We start from the raw sequence: 25,726 nt of genomic DNA, 5'->3' as shown, positions 1-25,726 counted from the left end.
AAATTCACCCAACTTATTGTGGCAAGCTTGTGGAAGGCTATCTGAAACATTTGACCCAAGTTACACAATTTAAAGGCAATGCTACCAAATACTAATTGAGTGTATGTACACTTCTGAACCATTGGGAATGTGATGAAAGAAATTAAAGCTGAAATAAATAATTCACTCTACTATTATTGACATTTCACATTCTTAAAATAAAGTGGTGATCCTAACTGACCTAAGACAGGGAATTTTTACTGGGATTAAATGTCAGGAATTGTGAAAAACTGAGTTTAAATGTATTTGGCTAAATTGTATGTAAACTTCCAACTTCAACTCTGTCTGTCTGTCTGTCTGTCTGTCTGTCTGTCTGTCTGTCTGTCTGTCTGTCTGTCTGTCTGTCTGTCTGTCTGTCTGTCTGTCTGTCTGTCTGTCTGTCTGTCTGTCTGTCTGTCTGTCTGTCTGTCTGTATTTTAAAAATGACTGATACAAAAGGCAATACAGTAACACTTGACATCAAGTTCTTACACGTGTAGTAAGTTTGCGATTATTACAAAAGCAATGTTGTTACATAGGACTTTGGAAATTGCATAATATTGAGTTATTATATATCAGCGGAATAAGTCACTATTCCGCTTTACAAAAACTACGCAAGATACAATTACCAAAGTACTACGTAACATGCTAATAAAATATTGTTTAAAGTAATTAGTTGTAATAAGACATGAACAACAACAGTAAAGTAAAATGTTACAGAGAACGCTGCTAACAGCAACAATTTGATGTGATTTATTAGGATCCCCATTAGCCGACGCCAATGGAGACAGCTAGACTTACTGGGGTCCGACAGACATTATAGACTAAATACTTTACAACTTACATTCATTTCAAAACACGTGTGTGTGTATGCATCTATCAGTCACACATACATGTCAGTATATACACACAGAATATGGATATTAAGTGTCGAAAAGAAACTAAATACTCCAACACTGCCTTCTTGAATCAACTACAGCCTAGGTAGGTTGAAAATCATGTTAGCTTGTATTCTGAGGAGTGGTGTAAAGAACTTAAGTAAAAATATTTTCAAATAGTACATAAGTAGTTGTTTTGGTTATCTGCACTTTACTATTCATATTTTTGACAACTTTACGTCACTACATTCCTAAAGAAAATAATGTACTTTTTAGTCCATACATTTTCCCTGACACCCAAAAGTACTCGTTACATTTTGAATGTTTAGCAGGCCAGGAAAATGTTCAATTCTTTATACTTTTACTTTATTTTAACAATTATATGTACTTTTGATACTTAACTATATTTAAAACCAAATACCTTTACTCAAGTAATATTTTACTGGGTGACTTTCACTTGAGCCACTATCCCTTTAAAGATGGTATAGTGTGTGTTTGATTCAAGAACACCGCAGTATTTTCAGGTACACTATATCAACAAAAGTATGTAGAAACCCCTTCAAATTAGAGGAATTGGCTATTTCAGCCACACCCTCTGCTGCCAGGTGTATGAAATTGCGCACACAACGACGCAATCGCCATAGAGAAACATTGGCAGTAGAATGGCTTTACTGAAGAGCTCAGTGACTTTTAACATGGCACCGTCATAGGATGCCACCTTTCCAACAAGTCAGTTCATCAAATTTCTGCCCTGGTCAACTGTAAGTGCGGTTATTGTGAAGTGGAAACGTCGAGGAGCAACAACGGCTCAGCCGCGAAGTGGTGGGCCACACAAGTTCACAGAACAGGACCACAGAGCGCTGAAGCACGTAGTCTGTAAAAATTGTCTGTCCTCGGTGGCAACACTCACTACTGAGTTCCAAATTGCCTCCGGAAGCAACATCAGCACAAGAACTGTTCAGCGGGAGCTTCATGAAATGGGTTTCCACACACAAGCCTAAGACCACCATGCGAATGCCAAGGGTCGGGTTTAGTGATGTAAAGCTCGCCACCATTAGACTCTGGAGGAATAATGGTCTGGGGCTGTTTTTCATGGTTCGGGCTAGGCCCCTTCGTTCCATTGAAGGAAAATCTTAAAGCTACAGCATACAATGACATTCTAGATGATTCTGTGCTTCCAATTTTGTTGCAACAGTTTGGGGAAGGCCCTTTCCTGTTTCAGCATGACAATGCCCCCGTGCACAAAGCGAGGTCCATACAAAATGGTTTGTCAAGATCGGTGAGGAAGAACTAACAGCCTAAACAGAGCCCTGACCTCAAAACCGTCGAACACCTTTGGGATAAATTGGAACGCCGACTGCGAGGCAGGCCTAATCGCCCAACATCACTGACTGACCTTACGAATGCTCGTGGATCAATAGTAGCAATTCTCCGCAGCAATGTTCCAACATCTAGTGGAAAGCCTTCCCAGAAGAGTGGAGGCTGTTACAGCAGCAAAGGGGGGACTAACTCCATATTAATGCCCATGATTTTGGAGTGAGATGTTCGACAAGCAGGTGTCCACATACTTTAGGTCATGTTGTGTATCATAAAAGTAGTTGTAGCTGTCAAGCTTTTCAGTGGTATGTTGAAAAGAAATCATAAAGTAGTTTAGTGTCAATACGTATCGGCATAAAATATAATTGGTTTCAGTTGATTTGGTACACCTGGGGCAATGGACATTCAGGATAATGGACATCATCAAAATATTCAGATAGTCATATTTAATCTAAACAATACATTTCTTTCAGAGAGATTGGAATAGTATTTGTGAGATGTGTTCTCTATTCCTATCTTCAACATGCAGTTCCAGACAGAACCCTGCCATTAGTTGAAGGCAGCCTATCCAGTCGTTTCTGAAAAGTAGTCACTTTCTGAGATCTGTATTCAAATATTTGTAAAAAGTAGGTGCTTTCTCAGATCTGTATTCAAATAGTATGGAAAAGCAGTCACTTTCTGAGATCTGTATTCCAATAGTTTTAAAAAGTTGTCATTTTTGGTGCTCTGTATTCAAAATTGTTACTTTCCACAAAGCATAGCTAAAACTATAGTTATCCCAGGTCTGGAGGAACGCAGGGGATGGGGGGGGGGGGGGGGGGTGGGGGGGGGGGAGGGGGAAAGCAAAGTGGGAGAAGAATAGCATAAAACAAAAAGGCAGCAGCCATGCAAGCTGTGAGTAGGCGAGCTATCAGAGGAACGAAGTGTGTGTGTGTGTGTACGCATGTAATAAGCTTCCTTAGGGATATAGTGCATTTGTTTCTGCTCCAACCAATTTAGGCAACCAAACCATTAATAATAGTGTTTAAATATGCCTAAAACCTACAATACCAGTCTTGTCAAATCTACCAGCATGCCACTGATTTTCATATGCGGATTCTTAGACTTGACCTAAAGAGCTTCTCCCATACAGTGGCTTTCAAAGGGGCAGGTTTCAATCAAGATCAGTCCAAATCAGTGTGTAGAGAAAGGGGAAGATCGGAATACATGCATGCATACCTTCTTGTTAAAGGCCCAGATCTTGTCCCATTCCATGTTGACCACAGACCTGGATCCACCCTGGATGAAAGAACAGACGGTTTCAAAGACGCAATCAACAACAAAATAAAAGGAGCAACAGTCTAAAAACATGACAATAAGAGTTCATTACAAAGGTCCAACGCAGCCATTTTTAGCTCATATCAAATCATATCTGTGTAACAATCAAGTACCTTAATGTGATTGTTTTCAATTTAAGTGCTCAAAAATAAACAAAAATAGCTTCTTATAAGAAAGCAATTTCTCAAGTAAGAATTTTGCTAGGACTTTCTGGGAGTGGTGTGAGTGGGGATGGGAAAACTGAAAATTAGCTGTTATTGGCAGAATACTTTGGAACTGTTTCTTATTGGTCTATTAACTAATTTACCGCCTGGTGATGACACCAAGCAGGCCAAAACAGGATGAAATTTCCAGCAGTCTTTTCAAACAGCTCTTACACTAGAATGGCATTATCATAATTTTCACAATTACAGTGTGGAAATATATATAAAACACAGGAATATCACTACACTGGGCCTTATGAGTCTATTGAAGTAACAGAATAAAAAAATCCCCATCAAAATCTGTCAGTTTAAGCTAGTTGTTTTTGCATGGGCTGCATCTCAATCCACCACATACACCTAAGTCGTCCTTCCGCATCCACAGTGGAAGGTGGCAGAGCTACAGCGGTGTTTGCTCGACCATGAGACATCCCGAAAATTCTTCTCACGAAAACATGTGTTACATCCAAACGGTTTGGACTACAAGCCCCATGGGACTCGTCTGAAGTTGGGAGCGCTGATGTGCAAATTTCTGTCTGTAGCGTTCAAACCATTTGGGTTACAAACTAATATGACCCCACCGTGGAAAGGGGACACTCGCGAACATGATGGCGTTCTATGTTTTGCTCTACTTCCCCCATCTGAAGGTAACCCACAAAAATGTATGGAAGTTAAGAGGTTAAAAACTTCTTCCATTTAAGAATGATGGCCACTGTGTTCATGGGGACCTTCAGATCTGTGCCTCGACAGGATCCTGTCTCTGAGCTCTATGGACAATTCCTTCGACCTCATGGCTTGTTTTAGCTCTGACATGCACTTTGTAAACATTTCAAAAACTCTGTTTTCGCTTTGTCATTATGAGGTAAATTATAGTTATTTGAATCAAATGAAAGCATACATTTGTTTTATTAACAAGGAATAATGAGTAGAAAGGTAAGGGAGAAAATAAAAAGAAAATATTAAATAAAGAAAATATTATTTTATCAATTATAGAATAAGGCTGTAACGTAACAATGTGGAAAAAGTCAAGGGGTCTGAACACTTCCCGAAAGCACTGTATGTGTCCAGAACAACCAAAATATTTCCTGAGCTTTCTTATATCTCCTCGATATAAGGACAGACACTTCAAAACCTTATTCCCTTTGATACACTATAAATACAAGTATATGGACACCCCATCAAATTAGAGGATTCGGCTATTTCAGCCAAACCCATTGCTGAGAGGTATATAAAATCGAGCACACAGACATGCAATCTCCATGGACAAACATTGGCAGTAGAATGGCCTTACTGGACCTCAGTCACTTTCAATGTAGCACCGTCATAGGATATCACTTTTACTGCCCATGATTTTGGAATGAGATGTTCGACAAGCAGGTATGGTCATGTAGCTTAGAAACACACACACCTGGGCAGCAATGAACTGCTTGAGGCCCTCGACGGTCATTCCTCTGCGCAGGACACCTCTGACAGTCGGGAAGCGGGGGTCATCCCTGAGGCAGAGGGAAAAAAACATTTGATTTGGATCTGGGCTTCAATGAAGAACTAAGATTATTTTACTAACAGGTATCAAAAATCTACTCCATCAGTGCAATGCGAAGTGACCATCTTCTCCAGGTGTTGTGTTCAGCAGGGAAAAAAACAGAATGGTACAAACTGTACTTGTCAAATAAAAACAGATATTCATTTACGGATTGCCAAAAATGTTGCTAAGGTGAGCCGTACTAAACATAACCCTGTCGTATGGAAAGGGTATTAGGTTTACTCACCAGCCGTCGACGTAACCCTGGTCAACAAACCATGTGAGCTTGCGTTTGGAGAGCACCGTGTTGTTGAGGTTGAGCCGGGCATACTCCCAGATGTAGGGCTTGCGCAGGCGCAGTGCATCGATCACCCAGTAGAACTGGTCATCGCGGTCGTGGTACTCCGTGGTGCGGAGCGCGTGGGTCACACCCTCTACGCTGTCCACGATGGGGCAGGCGAAGTCGTACGTGGGGTACACCCTGGGGGGTAAATATAATGTAAACGTGTGAAGCCTGTTATGCGCCTAAGTGAGCTGCTACACAGGACATGCAATAGGGCATGAGTCACGAGTGATACACTCCCATTTTACTAAATGTAACCTGCTGCACTGACCATGTGAACAACGGGGTGCTTTTCGTACGCGAACGTTACACACCCGGTATATCGGCTCTGTTAAAGGAAAGAGACACCCATTTAGATTTTTCTATTGTTTATGTGCATCTCTGGGCGATGTTCTATTGATTCCCGGTGTCATTTCATGTTAATCTGAGCTATAGTCATTCAAGCAGGTAGAAATTCAGCCGGTATTGCGATAAAGCCACTATCACTACTATCTACGGACAATTCCTTCAACCTCATGGCTTGGTTTTTGCTCTGACATGCACTGTCAACTGTGGGACCTTCTATAGACAGGTGTGTGCCTTCCAAAATCATGTCCAATCAATTGAATTTACCACAGGTGGACTCCAATCAAGTTGTAGAAACATCAATGATGATCAATGGAAACAGGATGCACCTGAGCTCAATTTCAAGTCTCATAGCAAAGGGTCTGAATACTTAAGTAAATAATGTATTTCAGTTTTTAATACATCTTCAAAAATGTCTAAACCTCTTTTCACTGTCATTATGGGGTATGGTGTGTAGATAGATGAGGATTTTTTTTATTTTATCCATTTTAGAATAAGGCTGTAATGTAACAAAATGTGGAAAAAGTCAAGGGGTCTGAATACTTTCCGAATGTGTTGTGTAATTATTGTTTATTGATGTGTTCATGCAGGGCCCATCTGCAAACGAAATCATAGTCTCAGCATAACTCCCTGATTATATAAAATAAAACATATCAAAACATTTTAAATAGAGGACTAATTAAATAAATTGCTACATTTTTTCGGTAGCGTGCCATGTCCCCCTACCTGTAGGTGGTGCCAGTTCGGGGGTGGGGGGCATTCTTGCAGCGGTAAAAGGTGGGGTCGCGCATGCAGCCGTTGTTGGAGGCCATGTCAATCTTGGCCCGCATGCAGCAGGTCTGGCCGTACTCCGTGCCCGCCTTCATCTCCTCCCACATCTTTAGGTTCTGCTCCACCGCTGGGGGAGGGGTGGAGAAAGGAAGGAGGGGGAGAGGCATGGGAGAAAGAGGAGAAAGGCGATGAGTAAAGAAGTCATTATCAACTGAATTCCAAATCGATAAGTTGAAGCAAAGCAAATTATTATTAAAAAAGTCTAAAATATTGGTATGGTCTGTTTTTGGATTAAAACAGAATTCACTAGAACACCACGTTTTCTAACCACCCAATTAATTTCAACATCAAAGTGTAAGTACAATTTTAAAGCCTCTGATGAGATCCAACTTTCAAAACAAGTACTTGGCTTGCTAAGAGTCAACTGACAAGCTAGCAAACTACAGCGCTTTCTTACCCCTTGATTTATTCCACATTTTATTATGTTACAGCCTGAATTCAAAACTGATTAAATACAAACAAATTCTCACCACATAATGACAAAGTGAAAACATGTTAAGACATTTTTGCCAAATTATTGAAAATCTCATTTATATAACATTGACACTCCAAATTGAGCTCAGGTGCATCCAATTTCCTTTGATCGTCCTTGAGATGCCATTACAACTTGATATGAGTACACCTGTGGCCAATCCAATTGTTTGGACATGAATTAGAAACACACCAGTCTATATAAAGCACAGGAGGTTGGTGGCACCTTAACTGGGAAGGACGAGCTCATAAACTGAGCAAAAAAAGAAAAGTCCCTTTTTAGGACCCGGTCTTTCAAAGATCATTCGTAAAAATCCAAACAACTTCACAGATCTTCATTGTAAAGGGTTTAAACACCGTTTCCCACGCTTGTTCAATGAACCATAAACAATTAATAAACATGCACCTGTGGAATGGTCGTTAAGACACTAACAGCTTACAGACGGTAGGCAATTAAGGTCACAGTTATGAAAACTTAGTAGAAATGCCTCTAGTGCCCTGACTCTGAAAAACACCAAAAGAAGACACCCAGTGTCCCTGCTTATCTGCGTGAATGTGCCTTAGGCATGCTGCAAGAAGGCATGAGGACTGCAGATGTGGCCAGGGCAATAAATTGCAATGTCCGTACTGTGAGACGCCTAAGACAGCGCTACAGGATGACAGGACGGACAGCCGATCGTCCCCGCAGTGGCAGACCACGTGTAACAACACCTGCACGGGATCGGTACATCCGAACATCACACCTGCGGGACAAGTACAGGATGGCAACAATTTCCCGAGTTACACCAGGGACGCACAATCCCTCCATCAGGGCTCAGACTGTCTGCAATAGGCTGAGAGAGGCTGGACTGAGGGCTTGTAGGCCTGTTGTAAGGCAGGTCCTCACCAGACATCACCAGCAACAACGTCGCCTATGGGCACAAACCCACCGTCGCTGGACCAGACATGACTGGCAAAAAGTGCTCTTCACTGACGAGTCGCGGTTTTGTCTCACCAGGGGTGATGGTCAGATTCGCGTTTATCATCGAAGGAATGAGCGTTACACCGAGACCTGTACTCTGGAGAGGGATCGATTTGGAGGTGGAGGGTCCGCCATGGTCTGGGGCAGTGTGTCACAGCATCATCAGACTGAGCTTGTTGTCATTGCAGGCAATCTCAACGCTGTGCGTTACAGGGAAGACATCCTCCTCCCTCATGTGGTACCCTACCTGCAGGCTCATCCTGACATGACCCTCCAGCATGACAATGCCACCAGCCATACTGCTCGTTCTGTGCGTGATTTCCTGCAAGACAGGAATGTCAGTGTTCTGCCAAGGCCAGCAAAGAGCCTTGATCACGTCTGGGACCTGTTGGATCGGAGGGTGAGGGCTAGGGCCATTCCCCCCAGAAACTTGCCTTGGTGGAAGAGTGGGGTAACATCTCACAGCAAGAACTGGCAAATCTGGTGCAGTCCATGAGGAGGAGTACTGCAGCAGTTAATGCAGCTGGTGGCGACACCAGATACTGATTGTTACTTTTGATTTTGACCCCCCTTTGTTCAGGGACACATTATTCAATTTCTGTTGTCTGTGGAACTTGTTCAGTTTGTCTCAGTTGTTTAATCTTGTTATGTTCATACAAATATTTACACACGTTAAGTTTGCTGGGGAAAAAAAACGCTGTTTTCAGTGACAGGACGTTTCTATTTTGCTGAGTTCAGTAATGGCTGGAACTAAACTAATGGAATTTATTCGAACTTGATACCATTCCATTCACTACCAATCCAGCCATTATTATGAGATGTCCTCTCCTCAGCAGCCTACTGTGATATAAAGGTCCCACAGTTAACATTGGATTTCAGAGCAGAAACTATACAATTTACTCCAAGACAGAAGCCACTCCTGAGAAAAAAAAGGCACAGGACAGCACACCTGGAGTTTGCAAAAAGGCATGCCAAAGCCAAGACTAGAATCAGAATGAAAATCTGTGGTAAGACTCAGATTGCTGTTCACCTCCCCTCCCCATCTAATATAACAGAGCTTGAGAAAATCTGCAAGAAAGAATGGGAGAAAACCCCCAAATCCAGATGTGGAAAGCTGATACAGACATACCCAAGACTACTCAAAGCTGTAATCGCCGCCAAAGGTGCTTCTACAAAAAGTATTAACTCGGGGTGTGAATATTTATGTAAATGAGATCTGTATTTCATATAGAATACATTTGCTAAAATTTCGATTTAATCTATTTTGAATTTAGGCTGGTGACAAAATTTGGAATACGTCAAGGTGTATGAATACTTTCTGAAGGCACTATAGCCGTTTAGCTTGCTAGGACACTAACTCGTAGACATATTAAACAGCTAGCGAGCACATTATCCTGCCAAATAACAGACATGTCTTCTACAGTAGGAATTGCATCGCAAAGTGCAGAATGTAAACAGCGCCGTGCTGAAAACGGACCAATTTCAAGGGAGATTTTCTCTGAACATCTTTTGGGCGGCAGGTAGCTTAGCAGTTAAGAGCATAGGGCCAGTAACCGAAAGGTCGCTGGTTCGAATCCCAGAGTCGACGAGGTGAAGAATCTCTCAATGTGTCCTTGAGCAAGGCACTTAACCCTTATTGCTCCTGTAAGTCACTCTGGAAAGGGTCAATAATAGTACAAAACATGTACGCCCAACAGTGTTAGAGAATATTGGACCATTGGCTTTCATACTTTTCGAATTCTCAGCGCAGCGCAAGCAATTTCTTCAACTGTCAACATTCAAATGAACAGAGGACGTGTACCGGAGGGCGTTCGTTGGTGCGTGTTCGGGCTATGAGTCCCCGGCGGATGGTGGTCTCAGAGCCACGTAGCTATGTCACAATGGGACACCGGACTATCGCGTCTCACCGTCTGTGGACTAAGATTTATGCTTAAGAAGGGCTGCTTAATGACTAAAATGAAACATCTGATCAGGGATAACTCTGTTATAACTAGGGATGCACCGATTCGACATTGTTGGCCGATAGCGATATCCAATATTTTCCTTGCCAAAAAAACGAAACAATACTGATACCCAATATTAAAAAAAATGTGCAGCCTTTTAAGCATTCTAGTATAGTTAAATAGTTGGAACACACACACCAAAAAGTTGTTGGCATTTACATATGTCCCCATTACCAGTAAAACAATCAAAACCTATTTTTCTCACTTACTTGCTGTGCTGTTTCGTTGTTCAGTCATTTCATCCTCAACCAGGATTTCATCATACATGTCAAACAGTGAAGTTCCAGCTCAGTCTGTCCGTGGCCTCTCGTCCTCGGTGCGCACTGTCACTGTGTCCGTTTCCATCTTGTCCAGCTGTGTATGTAACATTTCAGGTAAACCCTGTTTTCTTGTCTGCATCGAAGTAGCGGTCCTTGTACCTAGCATCGAGCATGGTGGCGACACAGTAGAGAGGCTCACAGAGAATGCCAACAAATCGCTTGTTCACAGCCTCTAGTAGAGTACTTTTCCAAGTTAACCCGACGGTCTGTGTTGGCATTTTTGTTGAGCTGGCGTTTCAATGCCATGAAAGAGGGTGTCACGTCTGCTACAGACACAGTTGATGAGCTTATTTCTCCAGTCAGTTGTTCTAATGGAGCTCGGAGTGTGTTCATGTTTCAGTGTTTCAAACATTTTCTCAAATGCCATTGAAATGGCAGCAGCGGTATGAGAACCACCACATTCTTGCACATGCAATACGGCTTCCCTCAGTACTAAATCCTCGTCGACCCACTGTGCTGTCAGACTCCGCATGCTCATGGGGCTGACAATGCTGGTCCAAATGTCAGTCGTGAAGCTAATAGCAGTGAAGCCATAGCAAGTAGCTCATGGATGTGAGTTTCAACAATACTGTTTAACTCCGGTAGGGCAACATCTGAAAAATAGCGCCTACTTGGTAGTGTGTACCGGTGCTCGACCAGTCGGCGAAAGCCAACATCCTCCGCGACAGAACAGTTGAACGTCAAGGGCAATGAATTCCATTATCTTGGCGTTAACCTCTCTTGGGTAGGGGGCAGTATTTTGACATCCGGATGAAGAAGGTGCCCAGAGTAAACTGCCTGCTACTCAGTCCCAGAAGATATGCATATTATTAGTAGATTTGGATAGAAAACACTCTGAAGTTTCTAAAACTGTTTGAATGATGTCTGTGAGTATAACAGAACTCATATGGCAGGCAAAAACCTGAGAAACAATCCAACCAGGAAGTGTGGAAATCTGAGGTTTGTAGTTTTTCAAGTGATTGCATATCCAATATACAGTGTCTGTGGGGTCATTTTGCACTTCCTAAGGATCCTGAAGATTGATTCTATACATCGTTTGACATGTTTCTACGAACTGTAATATAACTTTTTTGACTTTTCGTCTGAACTCACTGCGCGAGCACAGTGGATTTGGATTACTCGACTGAACATGCGAACAAAAAGGAGGTATTTGGACATAAAGGATGGACTTTATCTAAACAAATTAACATTTATTGTGGAACTGGGATGCCTGGGAGTGCATTCCGATGAAGATCATCAAAGGTAAGTGAATATTTATAATGCTATTTCTGAGTTTTGTTGACTCCACAAAATGGCGGGTTTGGTTTTGTGACTGAGCGCCGTACTCAGATTATTGCAAAGTGTGCTTTCGCTGTAAAGCTTTTTTGAAATCTGACACAGCGGTTGCATTAAGGAGAAGTGTATCTATAATTCTTTGAATAACAGTTGAACATTTTATCAACGTTTATGATGAGTATTTCTGTAAATTGATGTGCTCATTCACCGGAAGTTTTGGGAGGCAAAACATTTCTGAACATTACACGCCAATGTAAAATGGGTTTTTTGGATATAAATATGAACTTTATCGAGCAAAATATACATGTATTGTGTAACATGAAGTCCTATGAGTGCCATCTGATGAAGATCATCAAAGGTTAGTGATTCATTTTAGCTGTATTTCTGGTTTTTGTGACGCCTCTTCTTGCTTGGAAAATGGCTGTGTGGTTTTTCTTGTCTAGGTGCTGTCCTAACATAATCTAATGCTATGCTTTCGCCGTAAAGCCTTTTTTTTTTTAATCGGACAGTGTGGTTGGATTAACGAGAAGATTGTCTTTAAAATGGTGTATAATACTTGTATGTGTGAGAAATTTGAATTATGAGATTTTGTTGTTTTGAATTTGGCGCTCTGCTATTTCACTGGCTGTTGGCGAGGTGGGACGCTACCATCCCACATACCCTAGAGAAGTTAATGGATTTCGCCTTTTGAGTTGTCTCGCTGAAATGTTCTTACTCTTTCAAATGACTGCTCGACTTGTTGACTGCTCGATTCACACAGCAGACATTGTGGGCTAAGTTAGGAATCCTGTGTTGCATGTGTAGCGCTATATTTTCCGTGGCGTCATGTACCTACGTTATATAGGTACGCACCTCAGCTTTGACATCGGTTTTGCACATCGTCGTTAAACTAGACATCGGGCCAATGCTGATGCACAATTTTAGCTAATATCGTCCGATTCCGATATGCTTACCGATATATCGTGCATCCCTAGTTATAACTAGCTCTACTGAACTCAATTTAGAGAGTTGAAACACAAGTTAAACATCGTTTTGAAGCTTAGAACCTCTTTTCAAGAATGTATAGAGCTCAAAATGTATGTTGGGGTCAATGCGACTGAATGATGGAGCAAGTCACGTGGTAATAACTTCCACATACCCTCTGAACAGTGGCGACTCCTCAGAGGAGGAAGTAGTGAAACATTTCAAAAGTTATCCTTTTTAGATAAAACAATACTAAAATATATTCACCTGCCACCAAATAATTAATTAAAACACACTGTTTTGCAGTGAAGGTCTACAGTAGCCTCAACAGCACTCTTTAGGGTTGCACCATGGTGTAGCCGGAGGACAGCTAGCTTCCGTCCTCCTCTTGGTACATTGACTTCAATACAAAACCTAGGAGGCTCTTGGTTCTCACCCTCTTTCATAGACTTACACAGTAATTATGACAACTTCCAGAGGACGTCCTCCAAAGTATCATAGCTCTTGCAGCATGAACTGACATGTTGTCCACCTAATAAAAGCATCAGAGAACATATCTAGTACTTAAAGAATAAGCCTCAGCTAGCTAGCACTGCAGGGCATAAAATGTGGTGAGTAGTTAACTCAGAGAGAAAGACAAAAGTTGAACAGTTTTCAACAAATTAAGGAGAAGCAAGAGATATTTAGTATTTTTTTCACTTTCACTTCCGCCGGTATAGCTGCTAAACTGCTTACTGTACACTGTACTGCATGATTGTAGCAGGTTTACTAACGCATTAGTTCTATTAGCTATGTTGACTACAACGTTACTTTAGCTAATATGGGGACAACGATGTAGGCTGTGTGTAGAGGTTATGATATGGTTTGGCTTGGAGAGCTTTTTTCACCTGGTCACACATAGCTGATGTGTTTTGCATTGAAGTCCACAAGCGAAGGGAAAAAGTGAGAGGAGGAGAGCACATAGATGGGAGAAGGTATACAATGTGGCTCCTATGAGTGAACTGTGTTTATGTATGATCAGGGTTGTTCCTATTCATGCCACCGATTCTGTTGAAACAAAAACATTTCTTAAAATGGAAGCGAACGAAACGGGGATAAAAATACCAGAATTTGTACAATAAAAGTTGTTTGCAACTGTTGGACTAATGATTACACCGTAGATGAGCTAGTTGCAGGCAAGCGTGTGCAAGGTGGTATTGAAGGTGCCAATGTCTGTCACCTCGAATTTCTCTCTCGACCTGTGAGCACATACGTTGTCAACTTGGTTGTAGCAACATGCTAGGTTGTAGCCACATGATGAGTATAGGGCAAATTCGAGTATTACGTAGTTGCCTAAACCTATCGATGTTACATTGAACTTTGTGAATGGAATATGAATGAGTCATCCAATATGCTGTAATAGAAATAAGGCCATGCTCATAAAAAACAATCAAAGAAATTAGCGTCCTTCCTCATCTGAAATGGCACCTCACCTGAAACGGCACCGACCACCACTGCCTCTGAAATTTCAGAGCCAATCAGTTTCAGATCTAAAGCGGTGGATTCGGACAAGGGGACAAGCTTGAATTCAGCTATCGCACCACTAATATTGCCCTTACAGTTGCTACGGTGGCTTGACTCTGTGCGCTGCTCCCTCTCTGCCTTCATCTGCTCTGGGGGTGTGTCATCGATGTAGGCCTTGCCCTCCCTCAGCAGCTGCTCCGCCATGCCCTGGATGCGGGGAAAGTGGTCGCTGGTGTAGGTGAACTGGTCTGGCTTGATCTGTAGCATGGCCACGTCCTCCAGGATCACCTGAGACAGACACAAAGGAAAATTATTTGGCTAGATCCCTTTTCTGCAGTTTCATCCCAACCATTTTATACTTGTGGTTGTTTTAGTAGGTCAGACATTCGATCATTTCCCTTTCTTTTAACAAGTATCAAGTAATTCAGCTTTTACATAATGCTTCCAGGCAATAGTAGAACATAAAAGCATTCTCTCTCCTAAAAAGTTGTATTTTCTTTAACGTGTAGCCTATTCTCAGTTTTCACACAGGATTGTTTATACATGAATTCAGAAGATTGAGGTGTAGGAGATACCTTCTCAAAGTCCTCCTTTTCCTTCTCAGGGTTAGTGTCGTCAAAGCGCATGATGAGCTTGCCCTTGAAGGTCACCTGATAGTGCTGGTTGAGCAGGGCAGCCTTGGCATGGCCAATGTGCAGGTACCTGAAAAAAAGAGACATGTACAAAAGTTCTATGTTTTTCCTAATGAACATTACCGTTGCTTTGGGAAGTTGCCCCTTACCCGCTGGCCTCAGGGGGGAAGCGGACCACCACCTTGCCCATCTCGGCTCCTGGCAGCTCCACAAACTTCCCCACGTCCTGCTGCTTCTCCTTCTCAGACTGAGAACAGGGACATAGAGAGGAGGATACAGTCAAGGGGATATTGGAATGCAGTAATGCTTGATTTAAGTGAATATTTGCATTAAGTGTGCAGATCTCAAATTAGGACTCTGCTCTTAACCGTGTATTCACATAGCTCACTACTTGGGCCACAAAACAACCGGAATTTTGTATTTTCAGAATCTTGTATTTTCAATGGAAGGAGGAGACATTCAGCGAGTTGACCATTGGCAGTTGTGTTACTTACATTGGAATTGCGTGAGGTGGCCCTGCTGTTGGTGTACTTGTGGCCCACGGCGGTGAAGGGCACCTGGGAGCCCAGGAAGGAGAACCAGCGAGCCACATGGGAGAAGGCCCCAGCTTGCGTCTGCATCGACTGCCACTCGCTGCTACCTATACACAGATGAGAGAGAGAGAGAGAGAGAGAGGTCCTGATGGGCAGTAGAATCTGGATTACAAGACTGTAGAAGCCTAGGCAACATGGCTGCATCTACCCCATCCATCTTCACGTTTAGTGTTAACCTCTTCCCTATAGGGGGCAGTATTTTCACGGCCGAATGAAAAACGTACCCAAATTAAACGGCCTACAACTCGGGCCTAGAGTCAAATATTTGCATATTATTAATAGATTTGGATAGAAAACACTCTGAGGTTTCTAAAACTGTTTGAATGATGTCTGTGAGTATAACAGAACTCATATGGCAGGGAAAAACCTGAGAAAAATCCAACCAGGAAGTGGGAAGTCTGACACTTGTAGTCTTTCAGACCATTTTCTATTGAAACTACAGTGTCTGTGGGGTCAACTTGCACTTCCTAAGGCTTCCACTAGATGTCAGTCTTTACAAAGTTGTTTGAGTCTTTGGTGAATTTTGACCGAATAACAGCCAGTTCAAGCAGTGTACTGTCTGAGGTCATGTAGTTACTTCATGCGCGGTCACGCATGGATAGCATTTTTTATTTTTCTTCTGTAATGAATACGCTATTGTCCGGTTGGAATATTATCGATTGTTTATGTTAAAAACACCCTATGGTTTGATTGGAAACAGCGTTTGACATGTTTCTACAAACGGTAATGGAACTTTTGAGCTTTTCGTCTATTGATTTGCGCCCCCGTCTCGTGCCTTTTGGAATAGTGTTCTGGACGCGCCAACAAAACTGAGGTATTTGGACATAAATGATGGACTTTATCAAACAAATGACCATTTCTTGTGGAAGTGGGAGTCCTTCCGAGTGCATTCTGCCGAAGATCAGCAAAGGTAAGAAAATATTTATAACAGTATTTTAGAGTTTTGACGACGCCGTGGCTTGACGGCTAACTGTATAGCTTGCATTGATGGTTGAGCTATGTACTCAGAATATTGAACAATGTGCTTTCTCCGTAAAGTTATTTTGAAATCTGACACAGCGGTTGCATTAAGATGTAGTAAATCTATAATTCTTTAAATAATTGTTATATATTTTGTCAACGTTTATGATGAGTATTTCTGTAAATGAATGTGCACATTGTGGTCATTCACCGGAAGTTTTGGAGGCTAATCATTTTCTGAACATCACGCGCCAATGTAAAACGCTGTTTTTGGATATAAATATGAACTTGATCGAACAAAACATACATGTATTGTGTAACATGATGTCCTAGGAGTGTCATCTGATGAAGATCGTCAAAGGTTAGTGCTTCATTTTAGCTGGATTTGGGGTTTTTGTGACACATCTCCTTGCTAGGAAAATGGCTGTGTGGCTTTTCTTGTTTAGGTGGTGTCCTAACATAATCTGATGTTTTGCTTTCGCTGTAAAGCCTTTTTGAAATCGGACAACGTGGTTGGATTCTGGAGAAGTGTATCTTTAAAATGATGTAAAATAGTCATATGTTTGAGAAATTTAAATTATTAGATTTTTGATATTTTGAATTTCACGCCCTGCTGTTCCATTGGCTGTTAGCTAGGCGTTCCACTAGCAGAACGCCTAGATGCAAGAAGTTAAAAGACTATTACATCAGCTGAACATGACAAGAGCCAAGTTTTCCCCAAGATGTATTTTAATGACAGGACATACAAGAGAAGGTATACAAAGTAGCATTCAGGGCTGAAAACATCAACACATTAAATTGAAACCAACAGAAGCCCAACAGAGCTAAGCGGGGAGGCCAAAACTACCTAAGACCCTCAAACTCAATTCTAGACATCGAAGCCAGTTCCACTTCATTGTTCCCCTCTAAATCAGGGACTGATTTACACTTGGGACACCAGGTGTGCGCAATTATTTATTAGGTAGAACATAAAACCAGCAGGTTCCGGACCTCGTAAGGTATCAGTTGAGTTCCCCTGGCATAAGATATGGTGGGAGAAACACTGACCTTTGAGCACGGCCCACACACAGATGTCGGCCAGGGTCAAGCTGTGGCCCACGAGAAAAGTGCGCAGCTCCAGAGCCTTGTCCAGTTCCCCCAGGGCTGCAGCCAGGCCAGACTGGCCACACACACGTTGTGCACTGAACTCCAGCCAGTGGTCCACCTGGGAAGAAAAATAGAGAGGCACACAAGCAGTGAGGGGCAGAGGAAGAAGAATGGGGGGGGGGGGCATAGATATAGTTGCATTATGACTGAAAATAATGTACAGTGCATTTGTAAAGTATTCAGACCCCTTGACTTTTTCCACATTTTGTTACCTTACAGCTTTCTAAAATGTATTAAATTGTTTTCCCTCATTGACCGACTCACAATACCCCATTACGACAAACCAAAAACAGGTTTTTAGATTTTTTTTTAAGCAAATGTATTAAAAAAATATATTTAAACTTACATTTACATAAATATTCAGACCATTTACTCAGTACTTTGTTAAAGCCCCATTTGCAGCGATTACAGCCCAGAGTGTTCTTGGGTATGACGCTACAAGCTCGGCACACCTGTATTTGAGTAGTTTCTCCCATTCTTCTCTGCAGATCCTCTCAAGCTCTGTCAGGTGAATTTTTTTTCAGGTCTCTCCAGAGATGTTTGATCAGGTTCAAGTCCTGGGCCACTCAAGGACATTCTGAGACTTGTCCCGAGGCCACTCCTGGGTTGTCTTGGCTGTGTGTTTAGGGTCCGTTGTCCTGTTTGAAGGTGAACCTTAACCCCCAGTCGGAGGTCCTGAGCACTCTGGCGCAGGTTTTCATACAGGATCTCTACTCTGCTCTGTTCATCTTTCCCACGATCTATGACTAGTCTCCTGGTTCCTGCCGCTGAAAAACATCCCCACAGCATGATGCTGCCACCACCATGCTTCACCGTAGGGATAGTGCCAGGTTTCCTCCAGATTCCAATCAACTTCTCTGGACGGTTCTAACTTAGAATTTGTGGACAACTACAAATACCTAGGTGTCTGGTTAGACTGTAAACTCTCCTTCCAGACTCACATCAATCATCTCCAATCCAAAGTGAAATCTCGAATTGGCTTCCTATTTCGCAAACAAAGCATCCTTCACTCATGCTGCCAAACATACCCTCGTAAAACTGACCATCCTACCAATCCTCGACTTCGGCGATGTCATTTACAAAATAGCCTCCAATACCCTACTCAACAAGCTGGATGCAGTCTATCACAGTGCCATCCGTTTTGTCACCAAAGCCCCATATACTACCCACCACTGCGAACTGTACGCTCTCGTTGGCTGGCCTTCGCTTCATAATCGTCGCAAAACACATTGGCTCCAGGTCATCTACAAGACCCTGCTAGGTAAAGTCCCCCCTTATCTCCGCTCACTGGTCACCATAGCAGCACCCACCTGTAGCACGCGCTCCAGCAGGTATATCTCTCTGGTCACCCCTAAAGCCAACTCCTCCTTTGGTCGTCTCTCCTTCCAGTTCTCTGCTGCCAATGACTGGAACGAACTACAAAAATCTCTGAAACTGGAAACACTTATCTCCCTCACTAGCTTTAAGCACCAGCTGTCAGAGCAGCTCATAGATCACTGCACCTGTACATAGCCCATCTATAATTTAGCCCAAACTACTACCTCTTCCCCTACTGTATTTATTTATTTTATTTATTTTGCTCCTTTGCACCATATTATTTATATTTTAACTTTGAACTTTCTTCAAACTACAAATCTACCATTCCAGTGTTTTTCTTGCTATACTTTATTTACTTTGCCACCATGGCATTTTTTTGCCTTTACCTCCCTTATCTCACATCATTTGCTCACATTGTATATAGTCTTTTTTTTCTTCTTTTTTTTTCTTCTACTGCATCATTGATTGTATGTTGTTTTACTCCATGTGTAACTATGTGTTTTTGTATGTTGTCGAACTGCTTTGCTTTATCTTGGCCAGGTCGCAATTGTAAATGAGAACTTGTTCTCAACTTGCCTACCTGGTTAAATAAAGGTGAAATAAATAAAATTTAAAAAAAGTTGTAGAAAAATCTCAAGGATATTAAATGGAAACAGAATGCACCTGAGCTCAATTTCGAGTATAATAGCAGAGCGTCTGAATACCTATGTACATAAGGTATCTGTTTTCATTTTTAATACATTTGCAAAAATGTCTAAAAACCTGTTTTTGCTTTGTCATTATCAGATATTGTGAAGATTTTTTATTTTTTTTATTTAATCCATTTTAGAATACGGCTGTAACGTTACAAAATGGGGAAAGGGTCTGAATACTTTCCGAAAGCACTGTAACTAGATCCATGGCCTTTCGGAACGTGCACCATGCGACTGTGTGCCATTTGAGGAGAGAAAACATCTGACAAATTGGGATTTGAGTGTTATGTCCCTTAAATTGATTAAATAGCAGTTGATTGGCTGAGTGAATTGCAGCCTCTGGACTACTTCTGCCCTCCAGGTTTTCCATTCAGTAGCTCAAGCTAATAATGCAGGGTAAATTTTGGGTACGCCCAAGCGTTGGGGTCAGTGCTAGTCTCACCTCAGTTTGTTCCAGCATGTTGGAGCCGTACAGGCCCAGACTGGGAGCCATGCGGGCAAGGTAGCGCGTGATGGAGTTCAAATCGCTGAACTGCACTGACCTAAGGGAGCGAGACGGGGAGAAACACCACAGACAATTACACTTGATCTTTGCAAAGGCTAAGCCTTATAAAACACTTTCTACAGCGTGGCTGCAGACTGAACTCTTATCTGGCTGAACTGAAGATCCTGAAGCTTGTGTGCATACACAGATCACGTTGTGCGCATGTGTTTATTCTCTACTTTACACAGTCTCTGCTCCACTCATAGAGAACAGGCTACTCTGGCAAATGGTGCTAGTTTAATAAAGTTAAGTCAAAACCCAATCAATGTCTGCAAGACCACATAATGACAGTATTCTACATAACAAATCCAAATATAAATAGCATAACGTTACTGTAAGAGAAAAACACCACCGCATCTCTCTCATGTGGCCAAAACTAAATAGGCAAAATACACACAAATAGGCATACTACAGTTTGTTAACACCATTTGATATTATACAACATTTTTGCAACCGTAAGAATGTTATATATATGAGGAATACAACCTTCCCAGCTCCGCAGATTTTGATGTGAAGAGACAGAGTAATTAGATCATTTATTTTGGTACTGTCCATATGTAGCTTGTTTTTGGTCACAGGTCCAGGAATGCCTGAAGAATTGCAACATTTACCCAGAACTAACAATGCAGATAGCAATACTGGGTGATTTGAAAAGTCATAGTCAATCAATCAATAATATCATTATTTTAGCAACAACAACAAAAATCTTTCATTTACAATCTCTAGAAACTATGAGAATAGAAAGGTTCTGTACTTTTGTGAAGCATCACAGCACAGTTGAAAAATATATGGCAAACAGAAATAAAAACTGGATGGTGTTTAGAGATAGATGGGAGGGGTTGAATGGAGCTGAAGGGTGGGAGTAATAACAACAAGACATACGGGATCTGTAAAATGAATATGTTCTGAACTTTTGTGAAATAGCACAGTTGCAAATAGAAATCAAACTGGATGGACATCAGAAACAGAGTAAGGCCAGAAAAAGGAACAAAATATAACTATTGTTAAATAGAATGTGTCTGTAAAATGTGTATAAGATGTATAAACTGAAGGTAGAAGCCTAAGTGTTATCTTTTACTAGTTTACTCCAATTGGGGGAAGGGTGGTAGGGTTTGCAGGGAAAAATAAAGGTATATCAACAACAAAAAAGTGTATGAGAAATTATATATACACAATAAAAAAAATATTTATATATATATTATATATATAGAAAAAAATATATGGGGGATTGGAAATGATGCAGGCAATAACAATGATGGAAGCAACAATCACACACACACATATATATATATATACACACACACTGGATGTGTGTGTGTGTGTGTATAGATAGATGTATATATATATATATATATATATAGATATATATATATATATATATATATATATACACACATATATATAATACACACATACATACATACTCGCGTATATATATTATATATATCACACACACACAAACACGTATATATATACATATTCTATCTACACTACTACACACACACACACACATATATGTATACACACACGCGTATATATATATATATATATATATATACACACACACATACATGCATACATACACGTATATGTATATATATATATATATATATAGATATATATACACACACACACAAACGCGTATATATATATATATATACACACATACGCGTACACATACATACACACACACATATATGTATACACACACGCGTATATGTATATATATATATATATCTATATATATATATACACACACATACGCGTGTATATATATATATGTATACACACACGCAATATATATATATATATATACACACACGTACGCGTATATATATACACACACACATATGTATACACACACGTGTATATATATACACACACACACGTGTATATATATACACACACACACACACGTGTATATACACACACACACACGTGTATATACACACACACACACGTGTGTGTGTGTACACACGTGTGTGTGTGTGTGTGTGTGTGTGTGTGTATATATATATATATATATACACACACACACGTATATATACACACACACACATACGCGTGTATATATATATATATGTATACACACACACGCGTATATATATATATATATATATATATATACACACACACATACGCGTATATATATACACACACATATGTATACACACACGCGTATATATATACACACACATACACACGTGTATATATACACACACACGTATACATATACACACACATACACACGTGTATATATATATATACACACACACACACACACACACGTGTATACATATATACACACACACACACACACACGTATACATATACACACACACACGTATACACACACACACACACACCCACACACATATACACACATACATAATATGAAAAAAACACTGTCTGCTTTAAAATTGGCTCACTGTACATCATTCAAAACACACTGTAGGCTACTTCAAAACACTGTATAGCTCAAGAACATCATAATGCATAACCCCATTAAACTGCCTGAACGTTTCGCCTGTAAAACTTGAAGAATTATCATTCACGATTAAAAGTGAGAACACAAAAATGTGTGTGTGAAATAGTAGTAAAGAAACATGCGGAGAACGTGATCCACACATGCGCAGAAGCTTCAGTAAAAAAATAACACCTGGCTCTATTACGGTTCCTTTATCAGCTCTTCACACCTCAATGACACATTGTCATGATAACATTAAGAAACTGACATTTCTAGACGTTGTGGCTGTTGTGTACTCACTGTGAGACGCAGAGCTTGTTGTCTTTGCCCTCCTCCACAGACACTTTCACACTGCCCTTCACATGCTCTGCTGTCAACAGCGCCCCTGCAGGAGAGGAATCACAATGTAATTGGCAATGAATGACCCCACCTGTCACCGCATTCAATGCATTCCTTGACAGAGAGCCCTAAATACAAAGTTTGTGTGTGTGTGTGATACTCCAGAGACTATACACAAAACAACTTTGTTCTCACATACAGAAGACAAAAATGACACCCAAAGCCAATATTGACGTATGTCTGCTGACTTTTAAATATATTTAAAGCTATAATAATAAAGCCATAATAAATACAAATACCTATTGGTAGATGGGTAAAAAATAGCAGACACTGAATATCCCTCTGAGCATTAAGCTTTGGATGGTGTATCAATACACCAAGTCACTACAAAGATACAGGCGTCCTTCCTAACGCAGTTGCCGGAGAGGAAGTAAACCGCTCAGGGATTTCATTGAGGCCAATAGTGACTTTAAAACAGTTACAGAGTTGAATGGCTGTGATCGGAGAAAACTGAGGATGGATCAACAACTTTATAGTTCCTCTACAATACTAACCTAATTGTCAGACAGGAAGCCTGTACAGAATACAAATATTCCCAAAAAGTAATCCTGTTAGCAACAAGGCACTAAAGTAACACTGCAAAAAATGTGGCAAAACCCTTTGTATTCAGGACAAAGTTATGTTTGGGGAAAATCCAAACTGACATTACTGAGTACCACGCTCTATATTTTCAAGCATTGTGGTGGTTGCATCATGTTGGGGGTATGCTTGTAATCATTAAGGACTGGGGAGTATTTCAGGATAAAAACAAATGTAATGGAACTAAGAACAGGCTAAATCATAGAGGAAAACCTGGTTCAGACTGCTTTCCACCAGACACAGAGAGATTAATTCACCTTTTGTAATATTCATATGTGAATACATACCGAATTATAATTGGATGCATTTTACCGCCGTACCCTACTGTGCGGTGATTGGTTAAGACCACCCAGACGGTTAGGTCATGGCCAGTTGATCGTGGTTGGAGATAGGCGAACATGCAGTTGTAGCTAGTTAATAAAGAGTTATGTTAAGAAACATCCTGTAGTTCTGTTTTATTATTTTGTACAAAGCGTACAAAACAAGACACCTTTCAGTAGGATAATAACCTAAAACGCAAGGCCAAATCTACACTGGAGTTGCTTACCAAGAAGACAGTGACTGTTCCTGAGTGTCCGGTTTACAGTTTTAACTTAAATCTTCTTGAAAATCTAATGGCAAAACCTGAAAATGGTAATCTAGCAATGATCAACAACCAATTTGTCAGAGCTTGAAATATTTTTTTGATGAATAAATGGGCATATGTTGCACAATCCTACATGTACAAAGCTCTTAGAGACTTACCCAGAAAGACTCACAGCTGTAATCGCTGCCAAAGGTGCTTTTACAAAGTATTGATTTAGGGGTGTGAATACTTATGTAAATTCGATTACTATTTCATTTTCAATAAATTTGTAAAAAATGTCTAATAACATGTTAAACTTGTAACAAAATGTGTAATACGTCAAGGGGTATGAATACTTTCTGCAGACAATGTACAGTGCAATAGAAAATAATGTTTCGAATGCATGAACCAGTTTAAAGACAGTCCAGCTAGCTTAAGGATACTTTAAACTATGGAGACAGAAGGTTCAGAGCGTAGCGCTGCTGCCTTACGTCTCTTTCATGTCGCTTGCATCAGCCAGTTACACCGGCCTGACACACAGGATGGCGCTGTTGAGTTCAGGGGTATGGAGTGCAGTGATTGCAAAGCCACAACTCTCCATAGAAAAATACAAAATAATAATCATGAGGGGAAATGACTAAAGTGATACAGCCAGGTAGCTAGCTTTGAGACCTTGCAAGATAAATGCAGCAAATGTTATAATTACGTTATCCAAATAGCTAGCTACATAATCACCAGCTGTATTGTTGTGGCTTATTCAGCTGGCATTTACAACATATCGTTACAACATTTAATGAAAAATTAAAATAACTAGCTAGCTATGATCTATTAGCTACATCAAATATATTTTTTATTCATCCTGGGGATAGCTTATTTGTGCCACGACGACAGAAGCCTGCCTAGCCAGCCTTCTGTAATAAAAGGTCATTACAGACGGCACATGCTAACGTAAGCTAGCAAGTTAGCTTCCTTTTAGCCAAATATTCTTATCCATTTATTTTAGTTTTAGCTAAAAAATAAAATAAAAAAATACTATCACGCATACCTAAAGGAGGGTTGCTGCTGTTGATGGTAAGGTTTAAATCCATGCTTTCGCCTCCCTTTCTGATCGTGAAAGTTCTCGCACAGTTTCAAAACCTTCCTAAAGTCTGCTCGCGGATAGCACTCAACTCAAGCAAAGGCCACGCAGCACATAGCCTTTCCGATTATATGCAACGGCTTTAGAAACCCCCTTGAAATTGGTCTAGATAATAAAAGGTTCCACTACTTTAAATCATGGCTATTTCATGACCTAGGAAAGAAAGAAAAATAAATGAAAGTGGGAGAGAAAGAAAAGTGGAGGCAGAATAAATAAATCACCACATTTATTAATGATTAATGAATGAATAGCAAAAACATGGATTGTGTGGTAAAGCCAATAATTGGGTAAAGCTCATATCAGTTTGTAAAGATATTCAAATGACATTTCATATTTAATTTGCATACAATAAAACAGTACCAAACATCATCTGTGACAGTATAATTTCAAACAAGAATATCCAGTCATGATTTACACACATTTTATT

At 40.7% G+C, this 25,726-nt stretch overlaps 1 protein-coding gene across 1 annotated transcript in view; it reads right to left on the bottom strand.

Moving 5' to 3' along the window:
- The window catches only part of eprs1 (glutamyl-prolyl-tRNA synthetase 1), an 89,890-nt gene extending 64,406 nt beyond the window's left edge, over window positions 1-25,484 (bottom strand). The window contains exons 1-12 of the mRNA XM_014209991.3: window positions 25,207-25,484; window positions 22,919-23,003; window positions 20,050-20,149; window positions 17,500-17,656; window positions 15,394-15,539; window positions 15,049-15,146; window positions 14,843-14,969; window positions 14,363-14,555; window positions 6,667-6,838; window positions 5,500-5,733; window positions 5,139-5,223; window positions 3,432-3,491 (exon numbers count right to left, since the gene is read on the bottom strand). Coding sequence (XP_014065466.3) covers window positions 3,432-3,491; window positions 5,139-5,223; window positions 5,500-5,733; window positions 6,667-6,838; window positions 14,363-14,555; window positions 14,843-14,969; window positions 15,049-15,146; window positions 15,394-15,539; window positions 17,500-17,656; window positions 20,050-20,149; window positions 22,919-23,003; window positions 25,207-25,249 — 1,500 coding nt within the window. The 5' untranslated portion in view covers window positions 25,250-25,484. The remainder of the gene's footprint in view (window positions 1-3,431; window positions 3,492-5,138; window positions 5,224-5,499; window positions 5,734-6,666; window positions 6,839-14,362; window positions 14,556-14,842; window positions 14,970-15,048; window positions 15,147-15,393; window positions 15,540-17,499; window positions 17,657-20,049; window positions 20,150-22,918; window positions 23,004-25,206) is intronic.
- Between the last annotated feature and the right edge of the window lie 242 nt (window positions 25,485-25,726).

Source organism: Salmo salar, chromosome 09, assembly GCF_965601325.2.
Source record: "Salmo salar chromosome 09, fSalSal1, whole genome shotgun sequence".
Classification (NCBI taxonomy): Eukaryota; Metazoa; Chordata; class Actinopteri; order Salmoniformes; family Salmonidae; genus Salmo; species Salmo salar.
Note: the sequence above shows the minus strand (reverse complement) of the source record. Positions and strands in the feature narration are given on the sequence as shown.